The 20,300-nt window shown below is 44.2% G+C and overlaps 1 protein-coding gene across 2 annotated transcripts in view; it reads right to left on the minus strand.

The window, feature by feature from the left end:
• The window catches only part of TPMT (thiopurine S-methyltransferase), a 74,184-nt gene that overhangs the window by 21,334 nt on the left and 32,550 nt on the right, over nt 1-20,300 (minus strand). For both annotated transcript variants that reach the window (XM_073566098.1, XM_073566097.1), the window contains 5 exons: nt 17,274-17,398; nt 10,347-10,439; nt 9,385-9,517; nt 2,316-2,368; nt 2,074-2,148 (listed from right to left, as the gene is read on the minus strand). In XM_073566098.1, the coding sequence (XP_073422199.1) occupies nt 2,074-2,148; nt 2,316-2,368; nt 9,385-9,517; nt 10,347-10,439; nt 17,274-17,389 (470 nt within the window). In that variant the 5' untranslated portion in view covers nt 17,390-17,398. The remainder of the gene's footprint in view (nt 1-2,073; nt 2,149-2,315; nt 2,369-9,384; nt 9,518-10,346; nt 10,440-17,273; nt 17,399-20,300) is intronic.

Consider the following 20,300-nt stretch of genomic DNA (forward strand, 5'->3'; position numbering starts at 1 on the left):
GAAGCTGCACTCACCTGACCTGCGTCCCCCAACTGCGCACCGCAGCCCCGACCTCCTCTGAGCCTCCGTGGGGCAAGCCGACCTCTTCCCTGGTCACGGCCTACCCCGCACTGAAGCCGGGGCCTGGATTTATCCGGCGCCCGCCCAGGCTCCAAGGGGCGGGCCGCCGGAAGTGACGCCGTGCGCTGAGGGTAGTACTTCCGCCGCGGCCTAACACTGACCAAGGCCGGGGGCTAAATTTTTCACCACCGCCCGCGTCGCAGTGGCGGCGCGCCACGGCGGTGATGACAGCGAAAGCGCCGCTACTCCTGGACCCACGATGGAAACGAGGAGGGCCTCAGGGGAACGCACACCGCTGCCTGCTGCTGCCCAGGAGCCCCCCGTACGACCTGTACCTTCAAGTCCACTTCATTCAGACGACTCCAGGTAGGTCCTTCAGGGATCACGACCAACCAAAACAGGGAGCGGGGGGTGGTGTGGGGATCCTGGACAGTGCAGGCACCCTAACTCCGTCCAGCATCAGCCGAGGAGAGGGACCATCCGCCTCCTTGCAGCACCTCCGTCTTGCGTTGGTGGAGAAGTCGGGGCAGCTCTGACCGTCTTGTGCCTCTGAATAGCCCATGGTTTCTCTACCAAGGGGTGGTCAGGGCTAGGTCCGGCATCATGTCCCACGTCGCGGGAAAGGATACGTGGAGGGACACTCGCATGTGCTCACCCGTTGTTGGTTTGGGGAAATCGGACCCTTTCAATAGGATCCGTTGCCCCTGTCTCATCTTCTTAGAAAAAAATAAAGAAAAAAAAAAAAACAAACTAAAATAACAAATTCTGGGGAAATTGCCCAGACTTGTCCCACGGTGCGGGAAAGGATACGTGGAGACGATACTCGACACGTGCTCGCCCGTTGATGGTTTGGGGAAATCGGACCCTTTCAATAGGATCCGTTGCCCCTGTCTAATCTTCATGGAAAAAAAGTCTGGAGAAAAAAGACCAGACGTGTGCCTCCATAGACACTAAGCAAAAAACTGGCTTCCGCCCGCAATCAGCGCGAGGGTGTATACGGCGGGGGAGGAGCTAACCTTGTGTTGTTTGCCTAGTGTCAGCCTCCAGATGGCGGTAGCATACACCCACAGTACTTGTGTCCCCCAATGAGACGAAGGAGAAAGTTAATAGCGTTTTTCAAGTGACAGGTTCCCATTAATTAGGCCAAGACAGACATTAACTGTTTTTTTTTTTCCAGAGTGGATGTTGATTTCAGGAAGCAGGCAGATGAGGAAGAAGTGTCTCATAAGTGGAGATAGTAGCAGATTTCCCCAAGAGGAGATATATTACAACTTTTGTTATATTCAACTGTAGTAATGGGGTATTAAAGTGAACCTTTGATCAGGAGTTTGCTAAGTAAACTACAGGCATTGTCAGGTTGGCGCTGTTACACTGATTAAAAAGATACTTTGTTAAGGCCCCGTCACACACACGGCGATCTCGCAAGCGAGATCGCTGATTTTGTGACGCCACAGCGATCTCACCAGCGAGATCGCTGTGTGTGACGGGGATCAGCGACCGCCCCCCCTGCCAGGTATCTCTGATCGTGCTTGACCGGCTTGGGCCATTTTTTTTGATCGCTGGTCTCCCGCTGGCCAGCACGCATCGCTGCGTGTGGCAACGAGAGATCAGCGACGCTGGACACTGGTTTGTAATATAAACACTGGGTATCCAGGAGCCGCGGCTCCTTGAAACCCGCTGTTTCCATTGGAAACCAGCTTGCTCGCTGGTCCAGGCCGCTGGAGGGGCTGTCTAACGATGTCCCAGCGATCCCATCCATGTCGGATTGTTGGTGGGATCGCTGGGACATTGTTATGTGTAACGGGGCCTTTAGAGGAAACCTGATAATGCCTGTAGTTTAATTAGCAAAATCCTGATGACAGGTTTGCTTTAAGTTTGTTTAAACAGTGACCATTTAAGCATTTTATGCCTTCGAGATTAATAAATTGAAGAACAATTCAGATCTATTTCTTTCCTATTATGCACATAGAAAATACATAGCTATAACTTATGTGACTACATATTTTAACCAACCGTTCTCTGTCTTTTGGGTTCACAGCTACAAATGCTCCTCTGTCCCACATTCCATCAAACCTTCCAATGACCGAGCTACAGATGACACAAAATTGTTACAAACATAGTCCATTTTACAATCATGTATTGCTATACATCACCAAAGTCAGATACTCAATATACGGTACTTTATGTTAAAAAAAATATATTGCTAAAAGTTGTGTTCTGGTATCCAGTAATAATCTTATGAAGTGAATACTTACTGAGATATGTCATAAATACTGCAGCAGTACAATGCAATGTTCCCAGACACACTCTGAAATAAAATATGGATATTAAACATATAAAAGAGGTTTTCCCACACTTATAACTGTTACATGACTATTGTATTAAAGTCCCCCCCACAAGAATTGCCATTCCATGTCTGATATCGATATTTCCTATCTTCAGTGGCAATTTGCAATAAATCACATTTTTAGGGGGTTCTTTTGACAATCTAATATCTATAAACAATATCAGGTAGCCTTAAATGAGTTGTTCAGGTTTGGCATGAAAATTTGCAGTCACTCTATGCGAGTGCAAACTCTTGAAACCTCAGGGCGTGCACACTGCACTCTGTCAGGATTCTCTGGTGCCAGCATGGAGACTGGATGGTCACATGATCATATGTATGCAATTTGCATATATGCGGTCACAAGCATAATAGATGTGCTCGGCCTCATCTCATTCACTTATTTTGAGCAAGGCTGCACATATCTAGCAGGAATGTGGAAAAAAGGCTGCAAATTGCACACCTGAGCTCATGTAACCATCAGCACTTGCCAACACTGGAAAATCCTGACAGCGTGCGATGAGCCGTTAGGATTTAGAAGTCTACAGTGACACAAAGTGACTGCAGACTTTTACCCCAAACCTAGACAACTTATTTAAGGTCCATTTACACTGCACGATTATCATTAACTCTTGTTTCACAATAATCTTGCACGGTGAACAGGCTGATGATCACCTAGTGAACGAGCAAAATACTTGTTCGTTGGGTGAAATGATTTTTTAGTTTGCACAAAAGATAGTTATTCTTGGCAGCGCTTTAAGGGGGCTTTACACATAGCGATATCGCTAGCAATATTGCTAAAGCGTCACCGATTTTGTGACGCTAGCGATATCGCTATGTGTGATACTTACCTCCGACCAGCTCCACCGCTGTCTGTCGCTGATCGCGCGAGATCGGCCGGGTCCATTTCTCGTCGGGCGCTTCCTGCTGGGCTTCCTGCTGGCGCCGACGAGCGACGCGTGGACGCGGGCGGAGGACGTCAGGATCGCCGCGTCTGAAAGGCAAGTACAATTGCTACTACGTCGCTACATCGCTAGTGAGATCTGCCTGTTTAGCAGCTCACTAGCGACCATTTAGCGATGCACCAGCGATCCTGATCGGGTCGTATCATGGTCGGGATCGCTGGTGCATCGCTAAATGTAAAGGGGCCTTTACACTGTGTAAACAGGACCTGCCCTGCAGAGAACAAGGGCAGTCTATATGTAATGAATGATCTATTACAGATCGTTCAATGTTCATCTGAATTTCGGTCTGTGTAAACAGGCTATTAAATGACCACCAATTAGCAAGCACATTGCCAGTTATTTGACGCTGTGTATTGCGCAGTGTAAATGGAGCCAGAGATTAGAACAGTATAAGCCAGGATGATGGATTGTCTCTCCACTGTTTCAAACTCGTCCCCAAGATAAGTGATAGCGAAGTTTTTATAAGGTACCTTCACCATTGCCAAATATTCCCAAAATAAAGAATAATATGTACTTACAATGGAGTTAAACTAGAATTTAAGCATAATTCCAATAAGAATACAATAAGGATATGATCATACAACTCCTGAAATATATACTGTAAAATAAACTACAGATATCTTTAAATTGGAACTAGACTCACAAAAATGAATATATATATATATATATATGACACACACACACGTGTAGAGCCCCGCCCACTCAGCATAGCCACATTCACTATAATATCCCACATCATCCCGACAGCCAGAGCCACCGGAGTACTACTCCTAATATCCCACATCATCCCGTCAAAGCCACCGGACTGCTACCCCTAATATTCCACATCATCCCGTCAGCCTGGGGTCAGAACCAGAGCGCAGAGTGGGATTGCCCTCCCTTCCATACCGGGGATCCCTTTAAGAGGGGCCTGGGATCAGAACGAGAGCGCTGAGTGGAATTGCCCTAACTTGAATTTCCATACCAATAAGGCTGTGTGCCCACGATGCGATTTTTAAGCGTTTTGCCGCGATTTTCGGCGCAAAAACGCTGCGAAAACGTTTAAAAATCGTGTACAGAACGCCCCCCATGCATTCCTATGGCATTCCGCACATGCTTTGCTAATGCTGCGCTTTTTTCTGCGGCGGAAACGCATCGCGGAAAAAATCGCAGCATGATCATTCTTTTGTGCGGAATCGCAAAGAATTGCCGCGATTCCGCACCCATAGGAATGCATGAGAATCGCTTACTTCCCGCATGTGGCTATGCCCACCATGCGGGAAGTTAAGCGTCTCATGTGCGGTTGGTACCCATGGTGTGGAGGAGAGGAGACTGTCCTCCAGGCCCTGGGTACCATACCCCTGTAAAAAAAAGAACAGAAAATAAAAACTCGGGGTATATTTTCCTTCCGACTTCCCGCGCTGCCATCCCGGGCCACAGCGTTCCCAGTAATGCCTTGCGGCAAGGTCCTGTGATGACTTAGTCTCGCGTGACTCTAGCGGTCTCGCGAGATCGCTATAGTAACGCGAGACCAACGTCATCACAGGTCTCGCAAGGCATCGCTGGGAACGCTGAGGCCCGGGATGGCAGCGCGGGACGTCGGAAGGTAAATATACCCCGATTTTTTATTTTTTTTATCATTTTTAACATTCTATTTTTTACTATTGAGGCCGCATAGGCGGCCTCAATAGTAAAAAGCTGCTCACACTTGTCAAACACTACGTTTGACGAGTGTGACCAACGTGTCAATCACGTTCCAAGCGATGCTTCAAATCGCTTGGAAAGTGCTTAAGAAAATCGCAGCAAAATCGCGAACAGAATCGTGGTAAAATCGCGGTGAAATTGCGCGGAAAAAAACGCGCAATTTCTGGGAAGGACTCCGGTTTTCACTGTGCGTTTTAAAACGCTACGTGGGCCAATAGCCTGATTCCTTTAAGAGAGCATGGGGTCAGAACCAGAGCGCTGAGTGGAACGGTCCTAGCTTCCATATCGGGGATCTCTTTAAGAGAGGCCTGGCGTCAGAACCATAGCGCTGAATGGATTTGCCTACTCTTCCATACCAGGGATCCCTTTAAGAGGGGCCTGGGGTCAGAACCAGAGCGCAGAGTGGATTTGCCCTGACTTCCATACCGGAGATCCGTTTAAGAGGGAAGATGTGCCTATGGGTCTATGAGATGGAGGACGTGTGATGGGGATATGGGCAGGGAGGGGGGGATTCATTTCTGTCATGTGCTCTCTGCTCCTTTCAGGGGGGCAGACAATGGCTGGGAGCTTATGTTCCCTGGGATGCTAGATTTATCCCAACATGTCAGTGTCTGCTGAGGTGTTGTCAAGTGGGAAAACTTGCTCATAGCAACCAATCACAGCTCAGCTACTTTTAACCAGCTCTGGTGAAATGAGAGATGCTTAGTGATTGGTTGCAAGGAAAACTGTTGCTCATAGCAACCAATCACAGCTCAGCTTCTTTTGAACAGCTCTGGTAAAATGAAAGATGCTTCGTGATTGGTTGGTGATACACACATACATTATATATATTACAAGGTCAAAGACAGTAAAAAAAGCACTTAATATCTGATATACTGCACTATTAATACTGACAAACATTTGTGTCCTGTATGCATACTTCCCCAAGAATCAAGAACATGGGATCCTCCCTTGTGCAGGGCAGTGCAAGCTACACAATGAAACAATACTCTGATATATAAAAATTCTGATAAAAAAATACTGTGTAAAAGATACATCAGTTCATAATTGATTAAAATCTGATTCTAGTAATTAGCTTAAAAAGGATTGTCTGGTCAAAACCCAGAAGTTGTGTGGGAGCGGGAGTGTCAGAGATCATACTTACCCCACCTGGCGCGGTCTCTGCAGCCCTTCTCCACGGTCTCCCTTCCTGCTTTCAGCAGTCACGTGGTACCACTCATTAAACTCATGAATATGCGCATATCATTAGTGTAGTGAGCGGTATCACGTGACTGTTGAAGGCAGGAAGGGAGACCGTGGAAAAGCGGGGCTGCAGAGACCGTGCCAAGAGGGGGTAAGTACAGCGATATTCACCCGTCCGGGGTCCATGCTGCTCACCGCTGTCTGCAGCGTCATCTGTCTGTGATGTTTAGGTAGCAGAGGGCTCAGTGACGTGGTTAGTGCGCACTGCGCCCTCTGCTGGCTGAACAGTCACTGACACAGGAAGCGGCAGACAGCGGTGAGCAGCGATGGACCCAGGACAGGTGAATATCGCATCTTATGGGGGCAGCATATGGGGGTATATTCTATGGAGCAGCATATGGGGGCATATTCTATGGGGCACCATATGGGGGCATAGTCTAATTGAGAGTTCTCTGTTGTGATGAGTCACCGAAGGAGGAAAAAACAAAATACCAGCTAAGTCCAGAAAAACCAGAGAGGTTGGCAGCTATCGGATTGCAGACCCCTGAACCTATCCACAACAACTAGCAGTAGCCGTGGGAGGTTCCTACGGTGCCCTAGACCCCTTGATCACAGCCGGAGAGCTACATAGCCTAAAGACAGAAAGGGGAAAAACTAAACTGCCCCAGAGCAGACCCCAAAGCAATAGGCAGCCCCTAACATATAATGACGGTGAAGCAAGATGAAAACACTAACACAGATAGAAAGATAGGTTGAGCAAATGATGGGGCCCAAGCTAACTACATAGGACAGGATAGGAAAGCTGCTGTCTGCCATCCGCAAAAACCCTATCAAAATGAGCCAACCGACTGAAAAACAGGCCCTGAAGTCGCTAGGCTTCAAAAGACTATATCAGCACTCAGGTATATTCTGAAGACAGAGCAAAAGATCAACAGATCAGAGACAAAAATGGAATTCAGCTCACCCCCGGCCGGGGATGGCAGAACTCCCAAAAAACAAGGCAAAACAAAAACAAAACTGAAGAGTACAAAGCAGAGCAGAAAAACTTAGCTTTGAGACGCAGGAATCAGACTGGTCTCCAAGAATCCAGCAGGAAAATCACCAGCCAGGAAGAAGGGCGTCGGCAGCCTTATATCCAGTCCTCAATTCCAGCCACCCAGTTATCATCTAGCTGCCCAGGTGTTTGGTAATCAGTCTCACTACCTTCCTTCACCAGAGGAGGGAGTTCATCAGACCTCAATGTTGAAGGGAAAAATGAACTCACAGCAGTTCTCTTTCTGGGCTCCCTCTGGTGGTTACTGGAGGTAGTGGAGCTGATCTGATTGACAGAGGCTTGCCACCTGATAATGAGGAAGACGATTGGAGATCTGGGGTTTCTGATTGGGATTTAAGACAGCCGACTCCCTCTATGCCTGCTGGTGATTTTCTTCCTGTGCATCCTGAGGTCTGATGTCTCCTGAGCTTTCCCTGCATGTTCAGCTAAGTGGTTCATTTGCTATTCTGTTTGCATTTGATCTGGTTTTGTTTATCATTGCTATGTGCAGGTCAGCTAGCTCCGGCTGGGGCTGTGCTGAATCACCGCCCATATGTTACTGCATGTGCCAGTTTGTTTTGTCCCCTTTTATATTGTTCTCTTTTTGCTTTGCTTTCAGAATATACCAGAGTGCGGATATAGTCGGGGCGAAGTCGTGCAACTTCAGTGTTTTTGTGCATCAGACGTGTTGGACAGTGTCTTTCCTTTCCGGTCCTGCCTAGTCAGTGTGGGCCCCATCGTTTGCTCAGTCTATTTTTCTGCCTGCGTTTGTGTTTTCATCTTGTCTCACCGACAATATATGTTTGGGGGATATCTATTCCTTTGGGGTCTGCTCTAGGGCAGTTTAGATTTCCCCTTTCTTGCTTTAGGCTTAGTTAGCTCTCCGGCTGTGCTGAGGCATCTAGGATCATGGTAGGTACGCTCCACGGCTACTGCTAGTTGTGTGGACAGGATCAGGGGTCTGCATCCGCTTAGTTACCAACCTCTCTGATTTTCTGAGGCTTAGCCTGGGCCTGCTATCCTCCTCGGTGACCCATAACAGAGCATCTTATGGGGCCATAGTCTATGAAGCAGCATATGGGGACATATTCTGTGGAGCAGCATATGGAGGCATAATCTATGGAGCATCTTATTGGGGCATAATCTATGGAGCAGCACATGAGGGCATATTCTATGGAGCAGCATATGAGAGCATAATCTATGGAGCATCTTATTGGGGCATAATCTATGAAGCATTTTATGGGGCATAATCTATGGAGCAGCATATCGGGCATAATCTATGGAGCATCTTATGGGGCCATAACCTTTATGGAGCATTATATGGGGCATATTATTCTATGGAGCATCTTATGGGGGCATTATTAACCTTTGTGCAGCATTATATGGGGTGTATTTTGTATGGAGCATCTTATGGGGCCCATCATGAACTGTATGGAGCATTATATGGGGCTCCTGATTCAATATGGATATTCAAAATCATTTAACCTACTGATGTCTAAATTACTTTTATTGGTATATATTTTTATTTTTGAAATTTACTAGTAGCTGCTGCATTTTCCACCCTAGACTTATATGCAAGTCAATAAGTTTTCCCAGTTTTTTGTGGCAAAATTAGGGGGGGGTCGGTTTATACACGGGTCGGCTTATACACAAGTATATACGGTATTTTTCAACATTCGTTCAACACTTTAGTTTTGGGAAATGTAGATATAGTACGTCAGTACTTATCTACATTAGTGTAGTATATAATTTATGCCTTGAACTTAAATGAATGTCAAATAAAAATTATATATCATTTTATTTGCATATCTGTGTGCATAACTGGTTTGGATGCCTTTTCAATGTTTGGAGTCTATGTGTTCTTTGAAGAATCTTTGCTACAACCCTATTTAATATTGGTGGGTGATGCCTGTCTTATCAGGAGACCGGACATACATCAAAATAACATCTCTTATTATTTGCATAAGTGAAACATGATAGTATACCTGACTTTGAACTAGTTCATATTTTTATTACTATGGAAAATAGATGCATACATCCAGACCATAGTTTTAACATATGCACTGGGAGATTTCTACTGGGGTATGTGACAAAATCTATATGTAAACACAGCCTTACTTGACAAAAAGGTCACTAACCTTAAATACTTTGGCTCCAGGAATCCCAGCTACAAGTTCTTCAGCATAAGGGATATTATGCTCGACAAAGAACTCCTTGAGTGCCATTTCACAGACATCAACCCCAACCACGTGATGGCCCATATCAGTGAGCCTAGGATAGACAGTATTCAATAAGTTCTAATCATTAAAAGAATTTAGAATATTGTTTCATTCAATTCCTTGCTATTATCATCTCCCGTCTTGACTACTGCAACACTCTCCTCTGTGGCCTCCCTGCCAACTCTCTTGCACCACTCCAGTCTGTCCTCAATTCTGCTGCCCGACTAATCCACCTCTCTCCTCGCTACTCCCCTGTCTCTCCCCTCTGCAAATCCCTCCATTGGCTCCCAATTCCCCAACGAATCCAATTCAAACTACTAACACTGACCTACAAAGCCATCCACAACCTTTCCCCTCCCTATATCTCTGAACTAATCTCTCAATATCTTCCCTCACGTAATCTTCGATCCTCCCAAGACCTCCTACTCTCCTCCACACTTATTCGCTCCTCACACAACCGCCTCCAAGATTTCTCCCGAATATCCCCTATCCTCTGGAATGCCATGCCTCAACACGTCCGATTATCCACCACCCTCGGATCCTTCAAATGGAACCTGAAAACCCATCTTTTCAGGAAAGCTTACAGCCTGCAATAATCATTCTGCCGACTCACCACCGCCTGAGCTGCTGCACCCCCCCGACCTTCTGTCTCCTCGCCACTATCCCATAGAATGTAAGTCCGCAAGGACAGGGTCCTCTCCCCTCTGTACCAGTCCGTCATTGTAAATTTGTTTACTGTTAACGATATCTATAACTTTGCATGTAACGATATCTATAACTTTGTATGTAACCTCCCTTCCCATGTACAGCACCATGGAATTAATGGCGCTATATAAATAAATAAATAATAATAATATTATGAGAGCTTAATTTGCATGTACCATTTCATATCAACAGCCTTTCCACAGAGAGGGAAAAAGATTTTCAGCTTTGTCCTGCTGTCCTGCATTTCTTTCAAGAACTCTGCCAGCATCCTGAATAAAAAAAAAATAAATAAGACAGGTTGACAGCCTGGTTATCATAAGTGAATAGGAGAGTTTCAGAAATGCAAAAAGATTTTCAAAATTATGTAATGTCGTTTGGCATATTGATCGTTTAAAGGGTATTTTAAGTTTCGGCCACTAGGAAAAGCATTTTGCATCACTGGTTGAGTCAGGCTGTGCCACCACAATCCCTTGTACTCTCTAAGGTTATGTTCCTTTTCAAAATGGACTGGCTGGATACACTAACCAGTAAAGAAAGATTGGCAGGAAATTTTTAAACACTTGGTCTCTCTTTATTCCAACTATTCCTCCGGGGATCAGGGATAAGCTACAAGCACAATTTGAAAATACTCAATGGTACCTAATGCAGCGAATAGGTGGACTCACACCAATTCCATAATATAATATAAATAATAGTGCATGCAGAGAAGATAATGGTAGGGTGGGAATGGGGAGGGTATATGGGGATAAATGTAGTCATTTTTTATTTCTTTATGACTTGTTAATCAGTGCTGTTCATATGTACTGCTATAACTATAATTTCAAGTAGTTATTTGCTTTAGCCATTGTCACTTCCACAGGATTTGTTAAAATGTACAGTTTATGTGTACTGATATAACTAAAAATTCAGTAGGGTTTATTAAAAAAAAGGGGGTATTTTAATCAATAGATTCTGGAATAAAAATAAGTTCCACAACTGGATGTGTTGCAAAATTGTTCTTGTGCTGAGATAATCTTATAACTGTGCCCCTGCTGTGTCTGACTGTACAGGGACATAGTCTGGTTATACCACAGCTCCTGAGCAGGGAGGAAGCAACAGATGACAGCAATGGGTAATATTTGCTGCTTTCTGTGAGATAAAACATTTCATTGCTTGTTTAAAAACAATGTTTTACCTTACAGAATCAACTGTGATCCCCTGCTGTAATGTCTGTATACTCTTTCGCTTCCTCCCATGGCCAGGAATTGTGGTATGTACCAACCCTGTTCCCCGCATGGTCCGACACAGCCATTACACAGTACAAAATACACTGTGTAAAACTTGTTGAATGCGAGGTGCAAGTGGAATGGGAGTGGAATCCCAAGAAATGATAAGCATAATATCCGCTGAACACGCAGTTCATGAAAGCAAACAGTTTATTGAAGACTGTGCACAGCAATAATAATGCTCATTTTGATGTTTCGGTTTGATAAAACTTTTTCAAACAGTCACTGGTGGAGGGCACTTGCAGGCATGTATATTTTATAGGGCACTATACAGCACCTGGTGCACTGTTCAACTTACCATTGCAGTTCACTCTATTCAATAAACTTTTAACTTGCATCAATTGAGTGTACAACGGATGTTCTACTTATCATTACACAGTACACAGCAGGCAGGGCTGGCGTTAGGGGCAGGCAAACTAGGTATTTGCTAAGGAGACAGGAGCAGCGGGGGAACAGGGAGAGGCTTTATTTTTTTCAGCGAGTACCGTATATACTCGAGTATAAGCAGAGTCTTTCACTACATTTTTTTGTACTGAAAAAGCCCACCTCAGTTATACTCAGAAGATGCCATAGGTGTGGAGGGCAGTGAATATTCATTCCTTTAAGTAGTGGGCACCCGTGATTGCCCGGCAGCTGCTGGCACCAAAACAGGACGCCGTGGGGGAGTGCAGGGAAGGTAAGTAGGATGTTTTCTTTTTAACGTTTTTCTGATGGGGTCATGCATACCAGGATAGGTATGAGGCGGCCATGCATACAGGATAGGGATGAGGTAGCATGAAGACCTGGATAAGGATGAGGGGGCCATGCAGGCCAGGATGGGGATGAGGAGACGTGCAGACCATGATGGAGATGAGGAGACAATGCATACCCAGCTTTTACTTGAGTCAATAAGTTTTCCCAGTTTTTTGTGGTAAAATTAGGTGTCTGGGCTTATAATCGGGTCGGCTTATACTCGAGTATATACGGTATGTGGTGGCCATAAAACTGCAAGACTATGGAGTGCATTATACTATATGTACTTTATGGGGTTTAATTATACTATATATACTCTATTGAGCAGCATTGTACTCTAGCAGTGATTATGGAGAGTGCATTATACTATGTGAACTATATGGGGGCTGCATTATACTATATCAAGGATCACGGGGTGCGTTATACTGTATACAGCACTATAGGGAGTGATTTATACTGTATGGACTATGGAAAATGCACTGTACTATATGGAGGACTATGGGGATGGAGGACTTTGGTGTGTATTATACTATATGTAGGATTATGGGGAGTGCATTATACTATGTGGAGGACTAAGGAATGCATTATACTATGTGGAGGACTATGTGCAGTATATTATACTATATGGAGGACTATGGGAAATGTATAATACTATGTGAAGAATTATGGGGCACATTATACCATATGGAAGACTAAGGGATATGGGGTCCATAATACTAAACGAGCAAAATGATGCCTATGCATCGAGTAATTGGATTGTTTATTCCGGAACAAATATCATTGTTCTCAGCAGCACACTGCCAATGAAAACCGCAGATATGCAGCTGATAACAGGCTACTGTATAGGGATAGATTGATCTACTAGTGATTGATCTGTGCCCATCATTCTTCCTCAGCTGGTGTAAATCAGCAAGGAAACAAGCGAACAACTTCAATATTGTTGATAGAACTCGTCTAACGGCCTGAACTCAGTGCATATAAATGCAACCAAAATGTTTCTGTGCGATGGTGCAATATGTGAGCATTTATGGACCCACTTTAAACTTTTGCCCAATGCCCCAGTTCATCTAAAACCAGCCCTGATAGCTGGGGCACAACTATAAGATTATGTCAGGACAGGAACATTTTTTTTAACCCATCAAATTGTGGAACTTATTATTGTTCCATGATCTGTTGATTAAAATGTACTTTGTTAGCGGGACAACCCCTTTAACCCTTTCATGACGGAGGTATTTTCGTTAATGCGTTTTCATTTTTGCTCCCCTTCTTTCCTGAGCCATAACTTTTTTATTTTTCGATCAAAATGGCCATGTGAGGGCTTGTTTTTTTGCAGTACATGTAGTACTTTTGAAAGACACTATTGGTTTTAACATACCATGTACTGGAAACCGGGAAATAAAATCCAAGTGTGGTGAAATTGCAAAAAAAAAAAAAAAGTGCAATTCAATTTTTTTTTTCTTCAGCCATTATGATTCTCCAGATCATTATGAGTTCATAGACACCAAACACGTCTAGGTTCTTTTTAAGTGGTGAGATAAAATCCAAACTTTGGTAAGCAAAAAAAAATGGTGCTATTTTCCGAGACCCGTAGCATCTCCATTTTTCATGATCTGGGGCTGGGTGAGGGCTTAATATTTGCGCGTTGAGATGACATTTTTATTGATGTTATTTTGGTGTAGATACAATCTTTTGATTGCCCGTTATTACATTTTATTGCAATTTAACGGGGATCAGAAAAACTTAATTCTGGCAATTTTAATTTTTTTCTCGTCACACCATTTAGCAATTGGGTTAATTTTTTTTATATTGATATATCAGGCGATTCTGAATGCAGCAATATTGTTTTTACTGTTTTATTTTGAATGAGGCGAAAGGCAGGTGATTTGAACTTTTATATTATTTTTAATATTTAAAACTTTTTTTTTTTTTTTACTTTATGCATTCTTCCATAGTCTTTATGGAACTAGAAGCTGCAGTTGTCTGATCACCTGTGTGTAGTAGAAATGCTCACTTGCTATGAGCGCCGACCACCAGGCGGTGCTCATAGCAAACTGGCTATGACAACCATAGAGGTGTGCTGGAGACCTCTGGTTGTCATGCCGACCCATCGTTGACCCACAATCACGTGATGGGTCACCGATGGGCGAGATTTCCGACGCGCTTCCGTTAAGAGCAAGTTAAATGCCGCTGTCAGAGACTGACAGAGGCATTTAAAAGGTTAACAGCCGCGGGTGGATTGCTTTTCCACCCGCGGCTGTTAGAGGCACATGTCAGCTGTTCAAAATAGCTGAAAAGTGCCGGGAAAGATGTGGGCTCAGCGCCGAATCTCACATCAAACTGTGGGATTCCGACGTGGGCATACTATTGCAACCAACATTGTAAAGGGTTTAAGGGTGAACCATCATCATGCAGGGTGATTACTACATTCATTGTGGCATAAAGTTACACACATGGACAAACTTATTGATACCCTTCTGGTAAACTTATTGATACCCTTCTGGTAAACTAATAAAAAAAACAATGGTCAATTAGATAGCTTGAAACTGACAAAACTAATATTCAATTTAAATTTACTAAATATCAACTAATGAAAATCAGACATTGCTTTTGAATTATAGTTTAACAGAAAAATTAAAAAACTAATGAAATAGGCCTGGATAAAAATGATGGTATTCCTAGAAAAGACTGAAAATAATTTGTCCATAGTGACTTGTTTCACTAAGGTGTATTCTGTAATTAGCATCAAAGGTGTCTATAAATTTGTAATCAATCAGCAAATGTGAAAAGTAATCACAGTGCTGTTTGGTGTCATGATGTGTACCACACTGAAGAAGAGCCAAGAAAGCTAAGGGAAGCATTGTCTCAGGAGATTAGAAAGAAAATGAGAGACAAACATGTTAAAGGTACAGGCTATCAGATGATGTTCCTGTTACTACAGTTGTGAATCCAAAGGGAGTTTGTAGCTATATTCCGCGCTGCCGCTTTAGACAAATTCCAGTCTTCATCAGGAAATACCACAAATACATACAGGTATCACAGACAGATACCTGTATGTATTTGTGGTATTTCCTGATGAAGGGGGCATGAGACCCCTGAAACGCGTAGAATAAAACCACTGCAATCATACAGCATTCTCCTGGAATTTGTCTAAAGCGGCAGCGCGGAATATAGCTACAGACTCCCTTTGGATTCATGATTTCTTTGGTCGCTGAAGACCTGTGGATCTGCAGCAGCCGCTACCTACACGCTCTTATCTCATCCTAACCAGGTGAGCATATTTCATGATATACTGTCTTTTGTAACGTGGATAAGACCCTATTGCGCTTTTTTGTCTCCCCCTTTTTTTTGCAATTGTTACTACAGTTGCACATATTATATAGAAATTTAAAGTCTATTGGACTGTAGCCAACCTTGCTGGACATGGCTGCAAGAGGAAAAAAGGTGACAAATTAAAGACAGAGATAATATGAAAAAGCCCCGGACAACTTCCAAAGAGATTAGAGGTGAGCTTCAAGGTACATCAGTGTCTCATCAACGTATCCCACACTGTTTTAGCCAAAGTGGACTTTATAGAAGCCGACTGATAAAGAAACCACTGTTGAAAGCAAACCTTAAAAAAGGAGACTGGATTTTGCCAAAATGCACATTGACAAGCCACAAAGCCTCTAAGAGAATGTCCGGTGGACAAATGAGACAAAACTAGAGATTTTTGACAAGTCACATCAGCTGTATGTTCACAGATGTAAAAATGAAGCATTCCAAGAAAAGAACATTGTACCTACTGTAAAACATGGAAGAGGCTTGGTTATGTTTCGGGGCTATTTTGCTGCATCTGGCACAGGGTGTGTTGAATCTTTACAGAGTACAATGAATTTTCAAGACTATCAAGCATTTTGGAGAGAAAAGTGCTTGGTCAGTGTCAGAAAAGCTTTTACTGAGTCATGGGGATAGATCCTCCAAGGGAAAAACGACCAAAAACACAGCCATTCTAGGATATTTTTAGCTAAGGCCAAAGCATTGGACTATTCTGAGGCCTTTTCAAAACCATGATCTAAATCCTATTGAACATCTGCGGAAGGAACTGAAACATACAGTTTGGAGAAGGCACCATTCATGCCTGACACCTCTGGAGCAATTTGATCATGAGGAATAGGCCAAAATACCCATGGACAGATGGAGAAGTTTCATTGAGAGTTACAGAAATCATTTATTTGCAGTGATTGCCTCAAAAGATTGTGCAAAAAAATATTAAGCTAAGGCTGTCATGATCCCAGTGCAGGTTTTTGAGCTGCACGTCAGGGGTTAATGTCTGGAGCTCAGTGCAGGTTTTGACCTGCACACCTGGGGTTAATGATTGTGGCCTCTCTTTGGTTCTGAGAGAGCTTCTTAAACCCCTGAGAAGCTCCAATCCCTGTCAGTTATACTTTTGCCTTTGGCCGAGTGTGGTGACCTCTGTGTGCCTGTCCCTATTCGTTGTTATAGCTTGCTTATATGGTTCTGACCAGGTTCTGTTCCCCGTTGTGAGTTTGCCTGTTGATTCTGTACTGCGCTACCCTCTCTGTGTATGACTCATTGCCTGTGATCTGACTACTCTCTGCTCGCCCCTCTTGTACCTTGCAGCTATCTCTGTGTATGACTCATTGGCTACGTCCTGACTATCCTCCCTGTCTATGCCCCTTGGTAACTTTGTCCTGCAGTTACCCTGCTAGGAGTTCTCTTGCAGCTCCTAGCGCTCTGGAGTTTAGGCCACGCCCCTAGAAGTCACGTGCTTCAGGTCCTGCTGTTCTGAAGTACGCATCTACTCGGCTGCTGCCCGCTCCACAGGTATCTTTGAGCACAGTTCGCTTTACTCAGGACACGCGCACTGGCTGAGTGAGCAAGTTCAGTGCGGTGTTCCTGACATTTTCATTATTTTTGTTAAGGCTATTTTCAAATTCATGTCTGATCTTCATTAGTTGATATTCAATAAATTTAAATTGAAAATTACTTTAGCTTCATGTTATTTCAGTGACTATTGCGATCGTTTCTTTCTTTGAAAGAAGGGTACCAGCAATTTTGTCCATGTGTGTATAAAAATGCACTGTGTAGCCAGCTTCAGATACTTACGGGTGTATATCATTTTCATGAAACCCAATATTTCTTGTTTCCCATTTTTGCTTCCAGTCGTCATCTGAAAGAACCCTGTCTTGTTTTGTCTCACTGAATTCTGTAGAACTGGACATAATTTAAAGCTGTAAAATAAAAGAATAGCCATAATGTAAACTAGTACTGAGTAACACACTCCCATTGATAAGCTGTTGGGCACAATAATTTGACCCTTTGTCTGAAAGCAGGGTTGCTGAGTTTGAGGCATCTTTCAATGAATTTGGGCTTATCCTTCATATAGAATTAGTAGCATTACTTTCAAAAAAGATTGCAGATATGAAAAAGCAGAGTTGCTTACGTAGCATAACCGTCAGAAGCAGTAATGTGTCATTTCTTTAGGTTTTTACAGTAGCAATACATTATTTGTATATCGGCGTTTAAATGAAGAATTTAATCATTTATGGGCTTCACTGTGCTTTTTCAATGTGTACCACTGATAATGCACATTTTATACATATGTAGGTGTTGAAATGTGATGTAACGTAAGAATGTTTTTAAAAATAGAAGTGTTAATATATTAATTAACAAAATGCAAAGCGAAAGTTCAAAAGAAAAATCTAAGGAAAATCAATATCAGATGTTTCTACCCCTTGCCTTCAAAAACAGAACCAAAACATCAATTCTTCTAGGTACAACTTGCACACATTTTTTCAGGGAATTCAGGAAGGATGTTGTTCCAAACATCTTGGAGAACTAAGGCTAGGTTCACATTTGCAGTTGAGTACGCAGCGTATAGTCCGCAACCGCATGCAAAAACGCATGCATGCGCTTGTGGACGATTGGCAAGTGCTATTTTCCCGGCGAATTTTTGAATGTTCATAAGCCACACCCAATGGATGTGTCTTATGTAAATTCTTGTGTATGCAAGCGCAAAGCATACGCATGTGCTTGCGTATGCACGTGTTCCCATAGACTGTAATGAGCTGTTCAGACGCATTCCTTCCGCATGCGTCTGCATGTGTTTGGAGGCAGCAATTTGCCGCCTCCAAAATTGCAACATGTTGCCTTAGCCGCGCACCGCCGCACAACCCGAAACGACGCATGCGTAAGCAAACGCGGTCGAACGCATACAAACGCATCCTGCGTCCACAACGTTAAAGATAGGAAAACACGACGCATGCGGATGTATGTGTCAGAAACACTGCGGACACAACCGCAAATGTGAAACCGGCCTAACCGCAGATCATCTGTGCATGTAGGCTCATGCAAACCCTTCTGTCTCTTCATATAATCCCAGACAGACCTGATGATATTGAGATCAGGGCTCTGTGGGAGCAGTCTCATCACTTCGAAGACTTCTTGTTCTTGACATTGGCTGTATAATTGGGGTTCTTGTACTATTGAATACATTTGGAGCCAGACATCTCCTTTGTGGTAGTCTATCTATAATAATAAATGCCCTAAGCAGCTTCCGGTTGTAACAACTTCCGTCCAGTTGTAACCGGTGACGTCACCACACACGCACATGTTAACCCTCAACACACCACACCGCCTCAACACACACTCCTCTCACCTTTCACCTCCACTCACGTCCACTCACTCTTTCACTCTACATACATTCCTTTCTCTCACTCCGTTTCTCATACTCACACCGTCATCGTCGCTGCCCCGACATCTTCCTCCGCCGCCGCGATCCTGGATCCAGACGTTCTCCAGGCCGCCGACATGTTCTTGCGGCGACGCCATCTTGGATTTCGTGAAATCCCGCGATATTCAAGATGGCGTCGCCGCAAGAACATGTCGCTGGCGTGGACGACTCGGTATCCAAAAAGATGGCGTCGGCGAAATCTCGCGAGATTACGCCGACGCCATTTTGGATCCCGATGTCGTCCACGCCGGCGACATGTTCTTGCGGCGACGCCATTTTGGATCGGCGAAATCCCGCGATAGTCAAGATGGCGTCACCGCAAGAACATGTCGCCAGCGAGGACGACGTGGGGATCCAAAATGGCGTCGGCGAAAACTCGCGAGATTTCGCCGACGCCATTTTGGATCCCGACGTCGTCCACGCCGGCGACATGTTCTTCCGGCGACGCCATCTTGACTATCGCGGGATTTCACGATACTCAAGATGGCGTCGCCGCAAGAACATGTCGCCGGCGTGGACAACGTCTGGATCCAGGATGGCGCCGGCGGAAGATGATGTCGGGGATCGTGGAGCAGCGGCGATGACGGCGTGAGTATGAGAGACGGAATGAGAGAAGGGGTCGTATGTGGAGTGAAAGAGTGAGTGGAGATGGTGAAAGGTGAAGAGGAGTGTGTGTTGAGGGTTAACATGGCAAGAGGTGTGATGCTATCGCATCCTCCCGATGCGATAGCATCGGGCCATAATCTAGTGATAGATAAGCATCAGCCATCATTTCTCAGCATTGAGGACAGCATTAATCCTGACGAAATCCCCAACTTCATTTGCTGAATTGCAGACCCCAAACATGCAAGGAAATGCCACCATGATCCACTGTTGCCGCAGACACGCACTATTGTACCGATCTTCGGTGGCGATCAAAGATTTCAAAATTTGACTCATCAGTTCGGATCACCTGTCGCAATTTTTCTGCACAATAAAATGTTATGTGTTAGTGCATAGTGGAGTCACTTGACTTGTTTCCATGTTTAAGGTTTGGTTTTTGACTGCAATCCTTCCTTAAACGGTAGATGAGTGTAGCCTTGCCCCACTGGCTGCTCCCAGTCCTGAGCTCATAGCACTCCTGGATAGCTTCATTTTTGGAAGAGAAGCAAGCATCATGTGTTTTTCATCTACTGCACAGTTTCCATAGTTACAGTAGCTTGCAAAAGTATTCATACCCTTGCATTTTTCGTGTTGTGACACCTCACAACCTGGAATTTTATTGTTTTTTTTTCTTAAAAAAACTTAAAAAAAAAGGTGGTGCTTCTTATAATCCATGCGTCTTATTGCTTAGTGGGGGTGGTGACTGCGGTGAAGCAGGGTCCCAGGGCCGCTACTGGAGGAGGCAAGAGTGGAGCGTT

Source organism: Dendrobates tinctorius, unplaced genomic scaffold, assembly GCF_039654945.1.
Source record: "Dendrobates tinctorius isolate UK_male_01 unplaced genomic scaffold, ASM3965494v1 ptg000004l, whole genome shotgun sequence".
In the NCBI taxonomy this organism is placed as follows: Eukaryota; Metazoa; Chordata; class Amphibia; order Anura; family Dendrobatidae; genus Dendrobates; species Dendrobates tinctorius.